The 19,198-nt window shown below is 53.4% G+C and overlaps 1 protein-coding gene across 4 annotated transcripts; it reads right to left on the bottom strand.

Moving 5' to 3' along the window:
* Positions 1-196: 196 nt before the first annotated feature.
* Positions 197-18,263, bottom strand: FUK (fucokinase). 4 transcript variants are annotated; one of them, XM_011380640.2, is made up of 25 exons: positions 17,786-18,262; positions 16,658-16,891; positions 12,786-12,890; positions 12,284-12,435; positions 12,124-12,174; positions 11,244-11,369; positions 10,898-10,970; positions 10,385-10,482; positions 9,903-9,983; positions 9,240-9,359; positions 8,884-9,055; positions 8,377-8,489; positions 7,642-7,743; positions 7,358-7,528; positions 6,856-6,920; positions 6,096-6,466; positions 5,190-5,400; positions 4,855-5,021; positions 4,540-4,761; positions 4,059-4,202; positions 3,778-3,897; positions 1,990-2,177; positions 1,807-1,906; positions 1,113-1,336; positions 197-939 (listed from the first exon to the last, which is right to left on the bottom strand). In XM_011380640.2, exons 3-25 carry the CDS (start codon positions 12,865-12,867, stop codon positions 853-855), a joined length of 3,240 nt encoding a protein of 1,079 aa, XP_011378942.1. In that variant the 5' UTR covers positions 12,868-12,890; positions 16,658-16,891; positions 17,786-18,262; the 3' UTR covers positions 197-852. The 4 variants fall into 4 exon arrangements, with proteins under 4 accessions (XP_011378942.1, XP_023379417.1, XP_023379416.1 ...); XM_023523649.1 differs by having other exon boundaries at positions 797-939; positions 16,658-16,887; XM_023523648.1 differs by having other exon boundaries at positions 797-939; positions 17,852-18,262.
* Positions 18,264-19,198: the final 935 nt, after the last annotated feature.

Below are 19,198 nucleotides of genomic sequence, written 5' to 3'. Positions count from 1 at the left end.
AGCCTCCTCCCACACCGAGTGGCACACGGCTACTCCCAGGACTCGCATGATAGCCAGCCCCTCATCTGATCCTGGACCCTCTTCCACCTCCTTGGCCTTCAGCACCGGAAGCTGGATCATCCCCAGGGCAGTTTCCCACAGTGCCAAGGGAAGCGAGAATTGCCAGCAGGAACAAAAGAGTTTTATGAGGACAGTCTTGAAGGGCAGAGTGAATTTATTCCAAGGTCACAGCCCTGAGAACCCATTACTCACTGGCACTGAGTCATATGGCACAGTCATAGTGTTATTGGTTAAGGCCTGCGTTGGCACTGACTTGCTGTAGGACCATACTGGCTCACTGCCATAGATGTGGATGTGGACCCCCCACCCCTGCTCCAACTCCTCCATCAAGTCGACCTTTGAGTGAGTATTGAGCAAAATTCTGACCTCTAAGGAAGGCCACAGGAAATGCCCCAAAGGGCCTCTTCGGGGTCAGCCTTACCAAGAGACCCCAGCCCTCTGCTACAGCTGTTTGCTAGACCCGTCTTCCAGGGCCCTCGTGTAAAAGGAGACGGTCAAGGCCCAAGCTGGGCCATAGGAATTGTAAAGGCCACAGGGACACTGAGCTTAGGACCTTCCTGTGTCCAGATGAAGCAAAGGCCAAGCCTAGACCATTGTCAACCAGGAGGTCACAGTCCTGTTTCTAAGCATGATCTCTGCTTCACTAAGCTCCAACAGGGGCTGGGTCCGAGCTCAGGTCATCTTTTGGGAGGAGATTCACAAAGAGGTGGCTGCGGAGGAGAAGGCTGAGTACTCCAAAGGGAGGGGCTGCTATAGCTCCAGGCTTTCTCCTCTTGCAGAAGGACAAGAGCATCAGGTTGAGATCTCACTCCCCAGCAGCTGCAGGCTCAGGCCCCAAGTGTCTACTTCTACCAGGTGGATGCTGTAATTCCCGAGGCCCTGGGAGCAAAGAGCAGGAGGTGTTTAGAGGGCTCTGGGCAAATCTCAGGCATTCTGGAAGCTGGACTGAGGCTGCAGAGCCAGGGGGACTTGCAGCAGTAAGCCCTGGTTAGCCAGTGGGGCCAGAGTGAAGGCTCCTACCCACCACAATCATACCCAGCACCATCAGGTACCTCAGTCTTGGCCAGCACAGCCTCCAGAGCCTCCTTTTGCCGCGGCTCCTTGGTCAAAAGATAAAGAAAGCCCCCGCCGCCTGCCCCTGCCAGGCTCTGGCCGTGCACGTAGGGGGCCAGGACATCCATCATATGCCGCACAGCCAGAGGCTCACAGCCTGGAGCCATGAGCTTCTTCTGCTCCCAGTATAAGGTCAGGCACTTGCCCAGCAGAGGTAGGCTTCCTGTGGTGGGGGCGGAGAGGGGAGGGTGTGCCTGAGCCAGGATATTCACTCAGTGCCAATCTGTAGACTGAATAGAGCCAAGAGGCACTGCTTAACCAATGGCTGGCAAAAGGAGTGATAAAGCCCACCTCACGGGGTTGTTTTAGGGCTAATGTGTACATAGCAGCTGGCATGGTACCCAGCATAGTGTTCAATAAAAATGAACTGTGTAGCCACTCGAAACCCTGCTCGGCTCTGACTCCCTGGCACTCAGCTATGGGGCCCGAGCCTCTTCCCCATAATACAAGTATTATCCTGAGATGTGGCTCCGACCTAAGTGTGAGACCCTGAAGAAGACACAGTTGGTTTCTGTCCCCGGAGGCCTTATACCTGGTGCCTATGCCAAGTCTGCAAAGGCCCCTGGCTTCAGACCCATGGGCAACAAGGCACTCACTTGTAGTGTCCTTGTCCTCAGGAAGGAAGCACCTCACCTTGGCGGAAGGCTTCCGCGCACTCCTTGGTGTGCTGCACCAGGCCATGGGCATTCTCCACGACGGCAGGCAGCCTGGCATACCAGCTCCTTAGCACATCCTGCAGATGGGGCAGGAGGGCTGCAATGAGGGTCTGGGCCCACCTGAGCCTTCTGCCTCCCTTCCTCCTGGGGTGGGGCTCACCTGCAGCAGATTCCGAGCCAGGCGGGTCTTACCAGTGTACACCAGAAGCAGGTGGTCATTGAGTGTCTGGACAAAGCCCTCAGGGACGGTGATCTCTTCCACCTCCACCTTCAGTGGCAGCTGAGCCCGGGAGCGCCCAATCTTGATGCCGGGCATTAGGCCACCCACTTGGTCCTGCCAGCCACCTCCTGGGAGCCCAGGGTCCATCACTGTCGGAGCTTATCTGGCCTAACTTCCCGCTTCCAGCCCTGCACCCCTGGCAGGGACTGGCATGGGGAAGACAGCTTCCTTCAACTAGTCCAAGTGAGCTGGACAGCTTCTGCCCCCAGCCGTGGGAAAAGGATGAGCCCAACATTGTCAGGCTCCAAGGGAATCCTTTCCAGCAAGGAAAAGGATTTCACTCCAGAGTCAAGCTTGGGATACACAAAGTCCAAATTGCATTGCAGACCTGACGTGTAGGTGGAACCACATCGAAGGGTATGACCTTGCACTAACCTCTCCCCCGAGGAGAAATGATGTAGGACTTTTCCTACAGCCTAACTGCCTCCTGCATCCTGTATTTTCTGATAAAGGGTGCTGATGTTGGAAATAAACCTATCAAACATGAAAGAGCCTGTTCACATCTTGCTTTAATAATGAAAGTTGTGAATCTCTTCCTCTTGCAGCTCTATAAAAATGACAATACTTGAGATGGTCCTGGGATAGGCCCTTGATATTTGGGGAAAGACCAGCAAGGATTTATAAAATGCAAATGGCAGAAGGCATCTGGAACTTCATAGCCAAAACAGTAGTTAGTGTTAGGCCCCAAATGTCAAAAACTCCTTAATTGTGTCCCTCTCCTTCAGAGCACCTAGCAGAGCTTATATTTATTCGTCATTTGAATGGCTGTTGATTAACGTCTACGTCTGTCTCCAACAGACCATATGACTTTTGAAGGCAAGGGCCTTATTTTTGCTCATTTTATCCCCAGGGCCCAAACTCAGTAGATCCTCAATAAATAGTGGTCAGTTGACCAAATGAAGGATTTGAATGGTGCACCTCAGAAGAAAACTGGAAAGACCTCCCCATCTGCCCCTCTTGCTAACGACTACCTACAATGAGATGTGAGTCATTACAATGATAGGAGGAGGCTGGGCTGCAAAGTGACCAGAAAAGATAGCATAATCGGCATCTGTACATATCTGTGACGGTCTCCTTCCCAGAGTCATGATGAGGCCTGGCATCCTGAGGTGACCAGAGCACCCCAGGATCGGGCCAGACAAACCTCTGGCTGCTCCCTATTGTGCACGGATTCCAAGGGGCCACACTGGCAAAAGGAGGGAGAAGCCTGGGGCTAGTACCATTCCGTTATGATCACAGCCATGTTCTAAGCCCTCAGTGCCCCACCCACATGGCTAGCATGGGAGAAGGGAGGTGGGCACAAATGACCACAGCCCAAGGGAGGGGTAAGCTGGTTGGAAGAGCAGGCTGAAGGTCCTGTCCCCTACTCCAAACCCAGTTCTGCCCAGCCCCTCCCTGAGGGACAGCCCTAGAAGGCAACAAAGTTAAGGAATAAACCTATAAACCTAACACACATGAACCATGTAGCATAGACTCTGGCATTCAGTAGGTACTCCTAAAGGTAGAAATATTTCAAGTTGAAAACCACTAGAGAATGTCAGAGTGATAAACAGGAAGCTCTAACCATGTGAAGGAGCAGCACAGTATCTGGCTATAAGCCCAGGGGAGCCTCTGGAGGCCCTTGGGAAAGTGCCAGTGACCTCCCTCCCACCAGGGGCAGTCCCATACCTGTGGTGAGCACCTGCTCCAGGTGCAGCACTGCATGGATCAGGGCCTCTGTGCCCACCATCCGGCCTGCAGCCCGCTGCAAGGCAGCCAGGGCAGTGCCCGCCAGGATGCTGCTGGTCCCTGCAGAGCAGGTAGGATGGTGCCAAGCATGAAACAGCTCTGCCCAGCCTAGTCCTGCCCCACCCGCTCTCTCTGCCGGTTAAAGGCAGGGAGGAGGATCGAAGGTGAGGCTGGAGGGCTAGGGCAGAGTGGTTGGTAGCAAGGGGACAGGGCCCACTTACCAAGGCCAGAACCATGGGGCAGCTCAGACCAGGTGTGCAGCTCAAAGCCGCCCCCAAAGGTGTGCAGCAGCTGCTCCCTCAGTGAGAGCTTGGAATGGACACTCACGATCCCCGCACAAATGAAGGCAGCCTTGAGCAGGGCTCCTGCAGAGGGACCAGCACCAGCAAGCTCCCTCATTTGGTTTCCAACAGCAGAAGAAGATAACACCCCAACTCCAGTACATCCCATCCCAGCATGGGGCTCATTTGGGGGACAAAAGCCCAGCAGCAGTGCAGGCCCCATCCCCAAGTCACAAAAAGGCCTGGGCTCCCCAACATGAGAAATGTGTCAGCTCTACTTCCTGCACCTACGTGCTCCTTAACCAGACTGGCTCATCCTCAGGCCAGGCTCCCATGGCCAGCAGGGTCCCCAAAGTTCTGTCCCCACACCCAGCTGGCTGTGTGTGCCATCCCCACTGGCAGATGTCCTGGGTGCCCTGACCTGGAGCATGGGGCTGGCAGTAATCCTGCAGGTCATCCAGGCTCTGGCACACTATCTTCATGGCCATCTCGTCCTGCCTTGGCCCCATCGCCAGCCACAGAGTGGGCTCCAAGATGCGGCGTGCCCTGGCCCCAATGGGCCGGCGGCCATCTACTCGCACAGCCATGCCCACCACTGCCCCACCAAGCTCGTAGGCAAGGGGTGGCGTGTCGCTCCAGCCACCTGCGGCAGTCCAACAAGACCAAGCTGGTCACAGGGGCTGCCAAAGCAGCCCAGGGATAGCTACGCTCACCCCCACTCGCACAAAGGGCTCACCAGAGAAATCCACACGAGCCGGGCACTCAGCCACCACCCACTGCCCAGGTGCTGGCGGCTCCACTGGCTCCGTGGAGACAAAGTGCTGGGCCGACATCACAGCCTGGCGGATCAAGATTTGTCCAGCCCCCTCGTAGTGGCGGGCGGCTCGCACTAGCAAGGCTGGCCTGCCACGAAGGAAGGGAGAGATGGTGGCATAGAGAACTAAGCTGCGGGTGGACTGCCTGGGTTTTGGGATCTGACTGACCGGAGTGACTGCCCCACCTCTCTCCGGGTTTCCACCTCCAAGGATGACCAGGTGCTTTTCCATGGGTTCTGACATCATTAGTGCCCACCTGCTAAGCCACTTGTCCCGCTCCTGGGCAAGTGCCTCCACACCCCCCGCCAGGTCTCCACATTCCAGGTATGAGAAGGGCCGAATCCAGTCAGGGTTGGCAGCTGGCCCACTCCGTAAACCACCTCGGCCCTCTGCCCAGCAGCCCAGCACGTCTGCCACACAGGCCAGTGCCCGGGCTGCCACACCAGGGTCTCCTGTGCCAGCAGCAACTGAGGGACCAGGAATCAGAGGTGACTGGGGAAATGATCCGCCCCCAATGCCCCCTGCCCCTAGAGAATATTCAACGATGCCCAAACACTCCAAATCCCTCACACCTCTTCACTTTCACCCAAGATGCATCCGTGCCTGTGAGTGCACATCCCACTTCTCTGCCCGGCCAAGTTCTTCTCATCCTGCTAGCCCCAGCCCCAGCCCGGCTGTGCTTTTTCACTCCAATCCAGGATGCCCAGAATGGTTAACAGTTCACACTGCGGGGCCAAACCACCTAGGTTCAGTCTCAGCCCCACCCCCAACCAGCTATAGGTGAGCAACTTAAATGGGGATCATTTTCCAGTTATTGGGACCATTAATGAGGTACTGCTTGATCCCCGGCCAGTGTGCCTGAGCCCTCAGGTAGAGCCAGCCACATTCCCCTGGGGCTCTGGAGCTCTTCACCTATGTCTCAGCACCCAGTACAGAACACGTAGGGTTAGCTGAGGCTCCCAGGACCCAGAAGCTCAGCCCCAGGCCTCAGCCTCTCATCAAACCCCCTACTGACAAGGATGAAGCTTCCTAGAAACCTAAAAGTAAATTCCACTGTCTCAATGCTGCTTTGAAGTCTCATGGCTCCCTAGTACCCACAGGTCATCAACCCAGAAGACAAGCAGAGCAGGTAACCCTGGGTCTTGCTTCTCAGCACACTCACCTTGGTCCAGCGTGGCCAGCAGGGGCCCAGCACAGCCCTCGCTGACAGCGGCCCTGATCAGCGGGCGCAGGCTGAGGTCCTGCTGGTCCTGCAGCACGTGCCGAGCCTTACGCAAGGCCTGGCGGAAGAACAAGTCCCGGCGGGAGGCCAGCGTGGCGGCCCGATCCAGGCGTGGCTGCAGCTGCTCCCAGGACAGGCGCCACGAGGCCCGCCAGGCCCACAGGGCCTTGCCCCCATCCTCGTGGGGGTCTAGCATCCACAGCATGTCCCGGGGCCCCAGGGCCCTCGAGGGGTGAAGCACAGGAAAGAGGCGGGCACTGAGAAGGTGACGCTCTGCAGGGGGCGTGTCTGGGTCCCACAGGTCCCAATTTCTGATGTGGGGAAAAGGACCATCAGCAGGAGGCAAGCAAGGGCTCCTGCTTCCTCATCAAGCCCTGACCATCTGTCAGCTGGGGGCTGGCTAATTCATGGGGCAGGACAAACTCCTCTAGAGGAGACAAAAAGGGGCAATTCAGGGAAGGAGGTGAACTGCTTCCTTTCCCAAGCCTCTGAACAAAATCTCAAAGCCTGAGCATAGCCATGGATTAGGAGTTGACCAAGGGTAAGGTGCTGGGGAGGATCAGGCTGCCCGAAGGTATCTCAGTCCCCGTGGGCTGGTGGGAGGGCAGGTGGCACTCTGGGGCCAGGGCGGAGATGAGCCTAGGGAAGGCTGCCCTGGCTGCTGAGGCCCACAGGGGCCCATTACGGCCATCGATCTTACCGAATGCCTGTCTTCTGGAAGAATTCACTCCAGGACATGTTGAGATATGTTCCTGTCCCCTGTCTCTGGGGGATGAAGAGTAAACAGTCAGGGCTGCAGGGGCCGCAGGAAGAGGCTAGGGATACTAAGGCCAGAAGGCCAGGAGCTACTCAAGAGGTGACAGGAGAGAGACTTGCACGTGTGCCAGCAAATTCTGATACACCGTGTCAAGCCCTGGAGCCTTAGTGGCCCTGCCTAGGTGTATGCGACTTGGTACAGAATCCTGGTTCTAGGTCCGATCTACCAAAACTGGCTCTGCAGCCCAAGGCGGGTCTCCAACCCGTAAAATGGGGATAAAAATCCCCAGCAGCCTGCCTGTCAGAGTAGATGAGGAGGGAGGTAAAGGGATGGTGAGTCTCTACTGGCCACACCCTCCTCAAGCCTATCCCTCCAGTGGAACGGGAGAGTGGGACCCCTGGGTCCCCAAAGCCTGAAGATGAGAGAAGGTAAGGCAGGCACCTACTTCCCAGCTGTCCAGACAGCCAAAGAGGGTGAAGACACGGCTGGGGTTGCCGTGCAGCCGCATGTGGTGTCCCTGCAGGACAACGTCACGCAGCTCCAGGCCGTGCAGTGCCTTGGACTGGGTTGTGTCCAGGCCACTCACGAAGCAGCCAGCGCCAATGTGAATGGGACCCTAGCAGGGGAGAGAGCAGGCATCTCAAGTGGACAGCACAGGCAACCCCCAACACACATAGGACCTGGCCCCCACAACCTGGACCTAGCTCTGCCCCTGCTCTCAGATCTCACCTGAAGGTGGCAGTGCTGTAGGACACTCCCAGGACCCAGTTGGACAGGGCCCTCCAGCAGGCAGCTGATCACAGAGCTCCCAGCCTCCAGAAGCTGCAGCTCCTGTGAAGCCAGAGAGATCGTGAGGGCCCAGAGCCGGGGGCTGCCCTGATCCTCCTCCACAGCCAAGACCCATGGCCGTCAGCCAGCCTGACTCCTCTGCACCCGCCCTGGCCTGAGCCTCCCATTCCGCCCTGTTCATGATGTTCCTGCAGAGGCACACTCTCTGCCTTCTCCTCCAGAGCAAACCTGAAATCAGCGATGGAGGTCCCCCAGATGACAGCTCCCCTAGAAAACTTCTGCCACAAGCCAGGTACCCTGACCCCCCATCCCCCGAGGGCCACTTCTGAACTCTATCTGTCCCTTTCCTCAGCACCATGGCACTGACCCAGGCCCATCAACTCAAAGCAGACCCCAAGAATAGGATGAGGGAGGTCTTCTCTAGCTTCTCAATTAGGCAGACGTGGATGTAGAATCCTGACTTGGCCACTTACTAGCTCTACGACTTTAGGCGAGTTTTCTAACCTCTCTGAGCCACCAGTGCCTCATGTATGAAATGGGGATAATAAGACCCACATTCATAGGTAATCTGTTTCAAGCATGGGCTATTCCTCCCCTTCCCAGGAGACCCTATCCCACCTGTTCTCAAGAACCCAGAAGGCACCTCTGCTGGCCTTACCTCCAAGAAGGTCTTACCTCCACCTGAGAGTACACGACCTGAGGCCCAGGAGCCCCAGGGGACGTAAGGCTGTGCAGGAACTCACTGGCCGAGCTGGTCATGTAGCTGTAGCTGCCATCCGGGATATATGCTGTAAAGATAACAAGCACTAACCCCAACCCTATGCCTGCTGCATCTCTGATGCCAGGCCAGGCCTTCTACCAAAAGACACATCATCAGAAGCTGGGAGGACGGGCATGGTGATGAGCCCATTGTGCCAATGGGGAAGCTGAGATCCAGAGAGGTTCAGCAACCTGCCTAAAGTCACACGGCTAGAAAGTGGAAAGACGGCAACTGGAGCCAAGGAATGAGACAAAAGGAAGAAAGGAAGAGGGTTATCTTGGGGGTGGAGGGGGGAGGGCTCTGGGACATGCACTAGGCCAGCCTGGTCCAGGAGCCCAGGGGCCAGGCAGGTGGCAGCCTCATTCTGGGGGTCCTCACTCCCATGGTCTCCCCACCTTGGAGAGCCGAAAGACAATACCCACCCATGGTGAGGGGCTGATCACGAAGCTCCCTCCACAGCTTGGCCCGGGCACCCTGCAGATAACCTGCGACGTCTGTGTCACCTTGCCTGATCTCCGGGGGCTGCCCCGCCAGGAAGTCCTCCCTGCTCACATTCCGGGCCATGCACAGCAGGATGTCGAAAAATAGAGACAGCTGGGGCAAGAGTAGGAAGCACAGCTATTGGGGGGCTCCTAGGCCAAACTGCAGCAGTCCTATCCCCAGAGATGCTGACTCAGAGAGGGGAGGGGCTAGCTTGAGGTCGCAGAGCCAGGTCACCAGTGTCAAGGGCTCGCCCCCAGGCTATGGACCCCCAGCCTCCATCCCCACCTCCCATCACCTGGACAGGCTGGGCTCCAGAATCCAAGCCCATGTAGGTGCAGGCGTCCAGGGGTGGGCTCACGTGAGTGGCCAGGAGATGCTCAGCAGTCTCCACAGAGAAGAAGGTGACCCCAGAGACCTGGAAGAGCCCCCATGAGGGTCAGGTGTGGGGCCCCTGGGGCCAGGCTTGGGCCCGAGTTGGGGAGGACACATGCAGATGGGCCAAGCAAGGCTGACCACCATACCAAGCAGAGTTCTTCATGGTTTGGGCCACTCCAGCACCCAGGCTCCAGGCTTACTGGGGGTGGCTCCCACCAAGGGACCCTTCAACAGGCACCTTCTGGGACACCCCTCAATTTTCAGACCTCTTCCCAAACCTAGTTCTCCATCTTCCCCATGGTCTGGTCCCAGACCCTTACCCACCACTCCTACCCTTGTCCCGAGTCAGGTTCTAGACTTCTTCCCGGCTGCACTCCTGAACTTGCTCACATTCTGGCTTGAGCCTTTGCAGTTCAGGACAAGACCCCTTCTTCAGATTCTGGCTCTGCCTGCTCCTCTAAATGCCAGTTCCAGACCACATCAGATTCTAGTTCTATCCTGCTCCCAGAATCTTCTAGAAGGAGGGGGGCTCTGCTCCTTTCCCACGGGGCCCCCAAAGCCCCCAGCCAGGTGGCAGCCATACCAGTGGCACCCGCCCGTCAGGCCTGGCACACCGTCGTATCTCCGCCTCGGTGCCCCGGTAGTAAATGTCCAAAACGAGACCCTGCATGGGGGCGGACGACAGAGGAAGGGAAGGGAAGAAGGGAGGACCAGGAATGGGGGCACAACGAGGGTGCTTTCCAAACAAAAACCTAGGATACATGTCTGACAGGTACCAGCAGGCCCCCTGGGGAGCACCGTCGCACCCCTGACAATAAAAAAGGGCGGGTTCTGAAGGTCTTCACAGCCCCAGTGCAAGAACAGAGCCTGGCATAGGGTCCATGTGCCATTTGAATTTGACAAAAGACTAAGTGAGCAAAAAAGCTGTTGCCACGGGGGAAACTCCTCCAAATCCAGACCATGACAGGAAGTCCAGGACCAGAGGCTGCCCAGAGTGCAGGAATGGGAGGCCACCCTGGGCTGGCTCAGCTGCCCGTGACGCTGCCACCGCAGGGGACTGACTACCTGGGGGTCGGTGAGGTAGACGCCATGGTTCCGGGCGTAGGCTGTGCTCCCTGGCAAGGCGATCACTCTCGCTCCCCGGAAGCCGTCCCAGCTGATCCCTGTGGGTGGGTCAGTCAGGAGGCTCCCCAGGGCCCCCAACCCAAGACAAACAGTCCCCAGCCAGGGAGAGGCAAGAGCTCAGCGCAAGGGCATCTTGGCACCTCTAAAAAGAAAAAATGGTTTCCGAGCCAAAGAGACATTCCTCTGGGAGAATGACCTCCCCTCCCCTCCCAAAGTTTTCCCACAGCCGCATGAGCCAGAAGACGCAGGGCTGGGTACGCCCATTTCAAAGACTGGCCGGCAGAGGCCCTGCCGGAGAAGCCCTGCCTCTGAGTTTGGACTTCATCCTCCATACCTTATAGCTTCCCTCCTCAGTAGAGCAGTGAGCCAGGCCCAGTGGCGGCGGGCAAGGAAAGGCACAGCCCACCTCTGGCTATGACAAGAGAAGGCAATCCCAAGCCTTCTCAGGCTCACCTGGGTTGAGAGGAACAGACAGCCGCATATCGGTGCTGCAGACCCACACACCTGGTGGGCAGCCTGGGCCCAGCTGTAGGAGAGAAAGTGCAGCTGGTGGCCTGGCCCAGGGCTTCCTCTGCTCCCACACAGCCCAGTCTTGGCCTGTCCCAATGCTCCCCAGACTCTCCTACCCATCTCCTGGGCCCACACCTCCCCTGAGTGTGGCCAACCCTAACTTTCTAAAGCTCTACCTAACTCTGAGTACACCAAGCCGCTCTTCCTGGCATCCCGTCTGAGCTACACAGACTGTAGCTGGTGGTGCAGCGAGAGAGGGACAAGGCCCCAGGGGAGCCGCTGGCCTCACCCGATAGCTCATGACGTCCAGCAAGCAGTCCAGGTTGCAGACCGTGGCCTCCACAGGGGCCTGGGGGTTCTCCACAGGGAGGCAGGTGAAGGCCCGGCCACAGTCATCGAAGGGGAAGTCTCGGCCCTGGAGGAGAAGCAGGGACAGGCAAGAGGACTCTTGGGGCAGAGAGCCTGGGGACACCCGACTGGCTGTACGAAGGTGGAAAGTCATCAAGTTAGAGGACTTTTTAAAAGTGATTTTCTCATGTAATTTTTTTCAGTTACATGATTATAGTATAAAGTTGGAAAACGCACATATGCAAAAAGAAAAACAATCCCTCAAGAATAGTAACCATTGCCCTCATTCTGAGATATATCCTTTCAGACTCATATTCAGTCTTTTTTTGTTTTTACAAAAATGAGATTCTGAAAAGGTAGAGACACCAGAATACACACACACGTAAAACTGGGGAAATAAGAAATAAGATTGGGAACTATACAAAGCCAGACCCCATTTTAAGCATTCACTGGGTCATCTCAGCACATCTACACAGAGCAGAAACTGCTGCCATTTCACAGACGAGGAAATTGAGGCCTAGAAAGAGTCACGTGACTTGCGTAAGGTCACAGAGCTGGCCAGTCTCTTCCCGATCAATGCACCGAGCTAGACGAACCAGTTCGCTGCCGTCTCGGTGTTCCGCCGGGAGGATATGCCGCTTATAATGTAGCCAGTTCCCTATTTCTGGACACTTAGATCAGTTCTGATTCCGATTCTTCTGGGTTTGCACAACGAACACCTTGCACCCGCGCACAGGCAGAAAAGCCCTCAAGTCCCATCCAACCCCAAGAATCAACGGTTGCGGCCTTCTGCCTGGCGCCCTGCCCAACGTTCTACTAACCATGTGCAAGATGAGGATCCAGGCTGAGTGTAGGACATCAGATGTGACCACCTATTGAGAGTGGAAGAGCCGTGTTGACAGAGGCCTGGGCAAGAGGCGCCCAAGGATGGCACCCAACACAAATCCACTCAGGCACCAAAGGAACGACAGAAGCACTCACTGTGAAGCCTGCCCGGGCGCTCAGGTGTTCGGCGGCCACCAGCAGGGCATTGAGGGTGGCTCCTCCACTGCCCACACAAGTCTCGGGGTCCTCCACAGCCAGTAACAGCGTTCCGGCAGGGATCTGCTCTCGCTTCTGACGTACTTCCAGCTCTGCAGTCAGAACGCAGCTGGCACCTGCTCCCCGAGCCTCCCAGCCCTAGTCCCAAGCGCCTAGGGCAAATCTACCAATAATCATTATTTTATCGTCTTTGAACCAGGAGTATGTCACGTAGTATAGCTTGTTAGATTTTTGCCCAACTTTGTGGGGTAAGTATAATCATTCCCACTTTATAGAGGAAAAAAATGAGTCTCCATAAAGTGATGTGATGCGTCTAAGGTCACATGGCTGGGAAGAAGCAAACTCTGGGTATGAGCCCAGGTCTGCCTGGTTCCTGGGGCTGTAGGGGTATGTATGGTGAGGGTTCCACATCAGGGCAGGGTGAGGGCAGAGGGTTCCCTACCTCTCTGGAAGACCTCAACGCTGTCCTTGTATTGGCACGTCAGGATGACAACTGTCCAATCCACCCCCTTGGGCTGCTCCATTCTGGCCAAAGTTGATAGGCTTCCTGAAGCAAGAGATAGGGGCATATGTGATTTTTAAAATTATCATACTCTAAAATTGATTTTTTTGTATAGTTTTCTGAATTTTAACACATATATAGATACCTGCACCAAAAAAACTCCCACATGCTACCCTTTTAGAGTCACGCCCTCCTCTGCCCCTCACCCCTGACAACCATCAATCAGCACTCCATAACTAGAGTTGGAATGGCATCTCCTACAGTTGGCTTCTTTCATCCAACATAATGCCTCTGAGATTCATCCAAGTTGGCTGAGCATATCAGTAGTTGTTTTGGGGTTTTTTTGTTTTTTTTTGCCAAGCAGTATTCTATTGCATGGATCTTCCACAGTCTGTTTCTCTATCCACTCACTGAAGGACATCTGGGTTGTTTACAGGTTTTGGTAATCATGAATAGACCTGCTATAAACATTTGTGTGCAGGTTTAGTACGAACACAAGACTTCGTCTCTCCAGGCGGTTACCCCAGTAGGGGATTGCTGGGTCATGTGATGAGTGTATCTTTGAATTTCTCAATCTACGTGCATACGATTTTCTCAGGAGAAGAAGTAAGGGGAGCGGGAGCTGGGAGTGAGGGGCGGTGGTAGACAGTGGGTCCCACCGTAAAGCGAGGGGCTGCCCTTTTCTGTACCACCGGCCCTTCATCATTCAGTCACTGACCGTGAGCTGGGGGAGGGACGGTCTAGCCTCCCAGGCTCCTGAGGCTGATGGCAATTTCATGGAGAAGGGGGCATCTCTGGGAGGGGTGCACCAGCCTATTCAAGGGGATCTGGGCAGAGCACCAACAGCGCCCACTACAGGGGCCTCAGAGGGGACCTCCCCTCCCAGGGGCTCCAAGCCTAAAGAAGGCTGCAAACCCACCTGTCAGCCATCTTCCTCCAGGGCATCCTGAGCGAGGGGAAAGTGAGGCCAAAGCAATGGCTTCACACCTTCCTATGCCCCACAACACTTCTCTCCTACCAGAGGAGAAACTAGTCTGACTCTGGAGCCCCTGGCCTCCCCAGTACCTCAGCAGACAAGTCCCCAGGAGTGCCCTGGCATCCACCTCTGGCAGGGTCACGGCTGCAGTACCACGACGCAGCCCACACCCACCTCTTCCCTCCAGCCCTAAAGCTCAGTGTCAGGAGAAATGCGGGAGCTAGCTGCATGCCACCCCAGAGGCACCTGGAATGCATGTCCAGCAGTCAGCCTACGCCCCAGCCAGAGCCAGCAGGAACCCTGAACCTCAGCAAGTCTCTTCTTATGCCAGACTCTACTGCCACCAAGCCAATGGTTAAGGCTGACAGACAACACAACTTAGCAACACTCACGCTCCCATGAGCTCTCAGAGAAAGCCTCCACCAATAGAAACTGCTCTGCTCCCCGCTCAGCCCAGGAGGGTAATCCAGAGTGTAAATCTGAACTAGAGATCTTGGCCAGGCACCTGAGGGCAAAGGCATTTCCCAGGATGCCCAGATGGAGGGATTCCAGCCTGGCCACGAGCTCGCTGTTTGATCTTTGGCACCACTAACCCTCTTGGGCGTCCTGCAGCAGGGAGTATAACTGACAGATGCCCCCAGCTTGTTGACATGGAAGCCATGTTCCCCATCAACTGCTCCCAACCAAAGATTCAGGAACAAGACAGACTGATTCCTGCAAGATGGGGAGCCCTGGAGCCAAGACGGGCCATCTTTTTCTCCAGGACTCCCCACAGACCCAACAGAAACTGTCTTAGAAGGACACTGCAGTCTGAGACTCTTTCCACCCATCCCTCCCTCCTCCCTTCCTTCCTTCCCGTGCTCCTTCACAGGGAGCAGACTAACAGCCCTCCCTGCCTTCTCCAGCTATACCTCCCCCAATAAATCTAATCCCATCTTAGTCTCTTCTCCAAGAATTCAAACCGACATGGGGAGTACAATATCCTCTCCCTCTTGGCACTTTCAAAGGAAAAATCACTGTAAGAACCCCTAACTTAATGTGCAGGAAGTACTATCTTTACTCTATAGAATAGATGATAAAGAAACTGAGTCACGGAGATTAAAGTCACATGCCCAAGGTCACACAGCTAGCAAATGGCAGACCCTTTTGTTCCAGAGTCCATTCTCTTAACCACGACACTGAACCAACTTTAAAAATCCTTTTTTAGGATTTAAAAAAGGACAAAAGGAGTGATATATAAAGTGCTCAAAACAGGGTGACAATGAAATGAGGATGACATTAATGACAACGGCCACTAAGAGGGAGCTCACCCACTCTGGCCCACAGATGAGTTTTTCATTCTCACAGTACCCCTGCAGGGTAAGTATTCTGTCCACTTTACAGATGCTTGTAGATGCTGCAGCCATGACTGGGACCTGGGTCTCTCCGATTCTTATTCAGGTAATGGTGATAACAGTGCTTGGTCCCATGCAAAGGTGACGAAAAAGAGCAAGGAAGAAATGCCCCAAGGAGAGTCCAAAGGTCTGACCCCAGTCTTAGTCTCTGCATAGTGAGGGGGAGACATGGGCAGGTGATAGGTCATGGCCAGAGGTGGGAGGGCAGCCCTATCTGGACTGCACCCTACTACAGACTAGGGCAGAGGAACAGTTCTGGGCTGGGAATCAGCCCCCAGGGCTCTGTACCCATGTCTGCCTCTTTCTGTGTGATCCTAAAACAGGTTACTTAACCTCTCTAAGCCTCAGTTTCCTAATCTGAAAACTAGGGCCAACAGGCCTAGGACTGCTGTCAGTATTAAACAAAACATCAAATACATGGCAGACAGTAGAAGCTCAATAAACGGTACTTCTCTCCAGGAGAGAGCAGAAGAGTTTAACTTGTTCCTGAATCTAGTAGAAATGAAGGCTCTGAAATATTCTCCTGGTCGAAGACGTCTCGGAAGAAGGAAAAATCAGGGAAAGCCTAAGTGAAGCAAGCAAGGCTGAGGAGCATGCTAGATCAGTCAAAAAGGTATTTTATGATAACATAAAAGGTGGAATGATACTCATAGCTAACACTTAGGGAGTGCTTTTTTCAGGCACCACACCAAAGGCATTGTAGTATCAGCTCATATTATACACTCAATAGTCCTATGAGTTGGATCTTATCATACTCACAGTATAGATAAGGAAACTGTAGCTTAAAGATATGAAATAGTCTGCCCAAGGTCATATACAGCTAGTACTGCCAGGTGTTTCCAAGTCTAAGGTTCACGTTCTTAACTACCCTGTAGGAATAAGGCACCTCACTTGGAGCCTCTGCCCTATCATACCTGACATCGGTACAGAAAACTCAGAAAATAGACTTCTAGTCCAATATTCTGCCCACTTTTAATACTGAGGCCAAATTGAAATATTATTTAATGTCCTCAATCACATGCTGCCCAAAATTGGGATAGGGAAGGGGAGCCAGGAACAGCATAAAATAATAAGGCCTTTTTGGGCCCATCCAAGGATACTAATAAAAAAAACCAGACAAACAAACAAACAAACAAATAAATAAAATAATAAGGCCTCTTTGGATATGCTTTTTGAAGAAAGGTAAGACAGGGACTTTGCATTTTAGAGCTTTAAAGCAAAGAAAAGGGGGCACATGGAGGGATCTGATTTGCCTTTTGAAAAGAAAAAGGCAGAAGAAAGTTGACTAGGAATAAAATCACACTGTAAATTATATAAGAGGCAAGTACAGTAGTCCCCCCTTATCCATGGGGGATACTCCAAGAATACCAGTGGATGCCTGAAACATCAGATAGTGCAGAACCTTATACATATTATGCTTTCTCCTATACATACATACATACCTATTAAGACTTGCTTTGGATGGTATCCTTTCTCCTTAATCGACTTCTTTAACTCTGCCAGAAATGTGGCAGCAGCTTCTTCATCAGCAGACACCGCCTCTCCAGTAATTTTTATGTTTTTCAATCCACATCTGTTCCCGAATCTGTGTAACCATCTCTTACTTGCAGTAAATGGCTTGGTATCACTCGTTTCAGGGGTCCGTTGCTGAAGTCTTCATACAGGCTCAATGCTTTCTGGTGCAACACATTGTCATCAATTGGAACACATTTTCTGCTCATGTCTTCTACCCACGAATAGCTTCTCTATCTTAATCAAGCATTTATCCCGCACTATTGCGGGAACTTTTGCAGTTTGAGGTGTGACAGCAAAACTAGCATGAATTTCTTTTTCCTTCTTCACAATTTCACGGATAGAAGATTCATTCTTACCATAGATCTTAGATACCTCAGCATATGATTTTTTTTCTTTTCTTATTAAGTCAAGAACTTTCACCTTTTCATTTAAAAGAAACACTTTATGGCTTCTCTTCGGCATATCCGAATCGCCAGCATTACTACTCTTGCACTTTGGGGCCATTATTAAGTAAAATAAGGGTTACTTGAACATAAGCACTGCCATATCTGACAGTTGATCTGACAACCAAGAAGGCTACTAAGTGACTAGCCAGCTAGTACCATATACAGCCTGGATAAGTGGGACAAAGGGATGAAATACACCCCAGGCAGGAAGGAACAGGATGGGGGAAGATTACATTAAGCTACTCCGAACTTCTCATAATTTAAAATACACATCGTTTAATATTTTCAGACTGCTGACTTCGAGTAATTGAAACCGTGGAAGGCAAAACATCAGATAAAGGTGGCAACTACCGTAATTGAGATTTGTGCATAATAAGGAGACCCCATAGGGCAAACTGAGGCAGAAGGGGCCTCAAAGCAAAGTCAGTAGCCCCCAGCATCCAGCGCCCCATCTACTCTTTAGTGAAGAGCCCCTGGGGCCCTTATCCCCCCTCCCCGTCCCCAGCGTTCCCAGATCCCGAAACTCCCACTGAAAGACCCAAAGGAGTAACAGAACCTGCAGACGCCCCCTACGGCCACAGGGCACTCTGGGGACGCCAGCACAGTCACCTGAAACTCTTGCCTCCTTCTTGCCCCTTGGAGAGGACAGACCAGGAAAGGGCAAGGGTGACTCACGAGGAATGGGAAGGGGCGACCGCGCAGACACAAGTCCCTGCGTCCGCCGGGTGCTAGGCTTGGCGGGCTCTTTAATGTGGTGCTGCGCGTCCTTTCGCAACGCACCCTGGGAAATGTACTTTCACTCCTCTGCCCGCCCTGGTTTGTTCTCTCCAAAACCCCAGCTTCCGGCGGTCCGGAGGGCGAGCGGATATGGTGAGGGTAGGCAAGCAGATACGGTCAGGGCATCGCTTTCCGAAAGGGCTGTGTCTTCAGAATCAGAAGTAAGGTGAGGCGAGTAGGCGGCTCCCTGGGCCAGCAAAACTACAACTCCCAAAGGAACCAATACCTCTTAAAGATACAGGCTCTTTTTTCCGGAACTCGAGGTTTCAGGCTTTGGGTTTGTTTAAACCCCCGGGTCGAGAACTGGGGCAGCTGTTTTTCTCTAGAGGAAAAAAATCCTAGGCAGGGGAAGGTGGGGGCGGTGGAGGTGGTGAGGGCAAGGATCATACATGTTGCACGAGCGTCTACAGTTGGATTGGCAATTAACAGTGCTTTCTGGGGCGGAGGAGAGGTTCAGCACGTAGGTCCTTCCGGAAGAAAGGTTCTAATTCTGCAGTGCGAAGAGGAACCGCGGCTTTTTGGAAAAGTTGTGTATAGCAGCCTTGTTTGTAATAGCGAAAAATTGGAAATACTCTCTAGGGTACTGAAGAAATAAACTAAGCACATCCATGCAATGGAGTAGTATTCAGTAGTTAGAATCAGGTAGAAGTGTATGTATGTACAGGAGGAAATGGTGTTCAATACATCTTGTTAAGGGAAAAGCAAGTTGTAGAACATAGGGGAAGCCATTCATGTCAAAAATAATGTATATGCACACATAGTATGCATAGGAACAGGATTGGAAGGGAGTACATGGGGCAGAGACAGCTAGGAATGGGGAGAGGCAAGAACTTAAGCTTTATCTGTATTGTTTGAATTTTTCTTACAAGAACATACTTTCCAAATCTACTGTCCTTAATAGGAAGCCGGACAGGCCCTGCCTTTACTCTCAAAGGAGATAAGGTCCTACTCTAACTCTGTGTAATCTGGGCCAGTCAATTGGTTACTCTGTGTCTCCTTGACACAATCTCTAAAATGGGGTAGTAATAGTACCAAATGCCTGAGATTGTCACGAGGATAAGATAAAATGCTTGACTCCATAGTAAATGCTCGAAAAATACTAACCATTTGAAAAAGAGAAAAATTCTGAGATGTCCTAAAATTAAATCACAGCAGTCTGGAGGGTGGGAGGAAGAGGTAGGAGGTTAATCAATTAACCGCCTGCAGGCCAAAACCAACAAAAGACTGCTCACATTCCTGAACGTG

The sequence above is a fragment of the Pteropus vampyrus genome, unplaced genomic scaffold (genome assembly GCF_000151845.1).
Source record: "Pteropus vampyrus isolate Shadow unplaced genomic scaffold, Pvam_2.0 Scaffold399, whole genome shotgun sequence".
NCBI classification, from domain to species: domain Eukaryota; kingdom Metazoa; phylum Chordata; class Mammalia; order Chiroptera; family Pteropodidae; genus Pteropus; species Pteropus vampyrus.
Note: the sequence above shows the minus strand (reverse complement) of the source record. Positions and strands in the feature narration are given on the sequence as shown.

Coding starts and splice junctions, on each gene's coding strand:
- FUK (XM_011380640.2), bottom strand. CDS start 12,867: ATGGAGCAGCCCAAGGGGGTGGATTGGACAGTTGTCATCCTGACGTGC. Junction 10,483..10,897: donor GTCTGTTCCTCTCAACCCAG/GTGAGCCTGAGA, acceptor ACCCACCCACAG/GGATCAGCTGGGACGGCTTC. Junction 1,337..1,806: donor CGCGGAAGCCTTCCGCCAAG/GTGAGGTGCTTC, acceptor CCCCCACCACAG/GAAGCCTACCTCTGCTGGGC.